The 2,782-nt window shown below is 43.6% G+C and overlaps 1 protein-coding gene across 1 annotated transcript in view; it reads right to left on the bottom strand.

Annotated features, from left to right (window-relative positions):
* Positions 1 to 931: 931 nt before the first annotated feature.
* The window catches only part of LOC124660486 (putative B3 domain-containing protein Os06g0632500), a 19,189-nt gene continuing 17,338 nt past the window's right edge, over positions 932 to 2,782 (bottom strand). The window contains exons 2-6 of the mRNA XM_047198305.1: positions 2,621 to 2,685; positions 2,119 to 2,452; positions 1,845 to 2,002; positions 1,655 to 1,751; positions 932 to 1,119 (exon numbers count right to left, since the gene is read on the bottom strand). Coding sequence (XP_047054261.1) covers positions 932 to 1,119; positions 1,655 to 1,751; positions 1,845 to 2,002; positions 2,119 to 2,452; positions 2,621 to 2,685 — 842 coding nt within the window. The remainder of the gene's footprint in view (positions 1,120 to 1,654; positions 1,752 to 1,844; positions 2,003 to 2,118; positions 2,453 to 2,620; positions 2,686 to 2,782) is intronic.

The following is a 2,782-nucleotide window of genomic DNA, read 5'->3' as shown; positions in this document are numbered from 1 at the left end:
TCCCTAAGAAAAATTCAAAGCGCAGAGCTCCACTCTGAAGTTGCACCTGAAATTTTGCTTTTAATAACCAGATGAAGCGGTGTGCTTTTGCTGTGTCGGTGTCGTCGAGTCACCGCGGCATGGTGCAGTGATGTCTCGGGACAGATGCAGTGTGTTGGACATGCGTAGGATGGTGGAGTCGTCTGGCGCCGTGGCGGCATCGATGGCAGACCTGGCATGGTCAATGCGATGATCTCTCTTGAAGATGGAGTCGAGGAAGACGGCGGTAGCAACTTCTATGGCGTGTGTGCGTTGGTGGCGTATGCTGAGAGTCTGCTTGACTGGATGTGCTTCTCATCTGATATTAGGCGGCCCGGAAGGCATTTGGTTTTTGGATAATATGAGTTGGTGAATTGTCACCCCTTCATCCCCCCGTAGGTTTAGCGAGGTGGCTTCGAGTTTAATCTTTTGTATTGCTCTGAATAATCTAATAAAAAAAAACCGTGTGCATCCTTTGAATGCAGAAGCTGGGGCGATATTTCCCCCATTTCGAAAAAAAAAGATAAAAAAGCTGCCGGTAGAATCGGTTCTGTGCTACTACCATCCATTCTGACTTTTAAATATATTTTCATTGTCCAGAGATTGATAGTTTCTCAGTCTAACATTTACACAAAGAGAAGGTTGGTGCTAAACAGAGAAGTATGCATTTGCCGGTAGCATTTAACACTGATGTTTGAGTGACCAAAACATACATTAACTTGCCCACTGGACTACCTAATAACCTAAATACATACAGTGTACTAACATTCAACAAACACTGATGTCAAGGTGACCCTAACATAGATTAACTTCTCTACTGGACTAGACAAATACCAAGCTAACAGCCATTAGCATTGGTACGCAAAATACTGGGGCTAGTGTTTAGCTCGTACTAGCTGGGCATGATCAGACATCACTTGATCACAACAAGCCAGACCGTTTTCTCAACGACCTTGAAGGTGCAGGTGTCACCTTCTTCTACCTCGTTGTCTTGGCAAAACCTTCGCCAACCTTTTCCCTTAATGTAGCCGTAGGTCTTGGTGACGTTAAAAGCTACTGGCCAAGATCTCATGGATGTTTTAAGCTCGACTGTGCATGCTCCTAGAAGACCAATTGATGAGCAAAAGGACCCTGCCATACGCTGCATTGTTGCCAGAGGCCCTTGTGAATCTCTGAGATATGTATGATTATTAAAAAAAAAAGCTAACTTTTCACACTACAACAGAGTAAATGAGGGTTCTATATAAGAAATATCATTTCAGTGAAGTTTTTAAGCTCAAAAACTGTCTAGCTTGAAAGGGGCCCAAAGTGGCAGTACATGTTTCGCCTTCACACATACTACCTCAAATAAAAAATGCAAATCGTTTTACCATTACCATTTATAACGAAACTAACATTGAAAGTGTTCCCTCTGTCCTATAAAAGATGCCCTAGGTTTGTCCAAATTTAGATATATATCTAGACACCAAATTTGGATAAATCTAAGATATCATTTATGGGACGGAGGGAGAGAAGAGCATGGCTTGGAATGGTCCAAATAATTAATACAAGACTCCCGTAAAAGGACTTCAAATTAGGTCATTGTCACCCTTTGAATTTGAATGAAAACATTATAAAGGAACTTGTACAGACTTACCGAAGCAGATATCACAGTTTGTTGTTTGTAATAGAAAAAGGTCACAATTATAGTTGTAGCAGTTTAAAGTGGTGACATATCTGGTACAGAGATACGGCTACATTCAGAAATTGCATTCGTTCAATAGCTGTGTCCAAAATTCTATACACGCAATGAACTAAAGTATGAAGAGAATAAATGCAGTGCTCACAAAGTGTTTACGAAGAGCAAAGCTGGTGATCTTCTTGGTGAACGAGTGCCTTGGTGAGATGGCGGCAGGTTTGCTCTGTGGCTGGACCGGTGCAGAAATTGCATAAACCACGTGTCTGTCGTTCTTCCTTTTCTTGCTGACAGCTGGAGCTGTTGGCCCTGCACAATTGTTTATTCAGGGTCGTTTCGAACAAAGGAAATGCGCATGAAAGTAGGCAGGAATTCGACATGAAACAGTCCAAATTCTCAGAAAAAAGAATGTAGAATTGCCTTACTTTGTGGGAGTGGAGAGCTTGGCCCCCTTGCACCATCAGTTGTACACAGAGCAAGTGTTGTATGGTACTCCTTCAGACACCCATTCGGTAGGAACACCTGGACTGAAAGCACCATGTTGGTGCCTTCATACCTGAACAGCAGGATGTTCCCTTCGGACAGATCATGCGCCATCACGAACTGGGGCCATTCATCTCCGCACAGTACATCTGACTGACCATGGTCTAGCTTGACTCGCCAGAACTTGCCGAGAGGGCAGACGATCATGGCGTTCTGGCTGCTCAGGCAAGCTCCAGCCTCGGTCAAGTGCTGCTGCACAAACTTATCAGGTATCCTCTGGAAGAAGAACGAGAGCAAAATGGAGCAGAGGGAGGATATGAGGTCTCGGTTCAGAGCTTGCCGAGTTGCTACATAGTATCACTAGCCTACTAGGTCTATAATTATCAGACGTAGAGAGAAGCAAAAAAAAAAACTGTGAGACTAGGTAGTTAGCTCCTTGCTCACCATCTTCTCGAGGTCATCCGGTTGGAGCACCTTGATGAATCGTGGCCTGTTCTTGCATGTCACGCCTACGCAACAGAAAATGAACCAAAAAATTACTCATTTTACAGATTAATCTTCATCACCTTCAAAGAAAAGAGAAGTAAAATGCACCGGCCGTCAGAG

This window comes from Lolium rigidum, chromosome 1, assembly GCF_022539505.1.
Source record: "Lolium rigidum isolate FL_2022 chromosome 1, APGP_CSIRO_Lrig_0.1, whole genome shotgun sequence".
NCBI classification, from domain to species: Eukaryota; Viridiplantae; Streptophyta; class Magnoliopsida; order Poales; family Poaceae; genus Lolium; species Lolium rigidum.
Note: the sequence above shows the minus strand (reverse complement) of the source record. Positions and strands in the feature narration are given on the sequence as shown.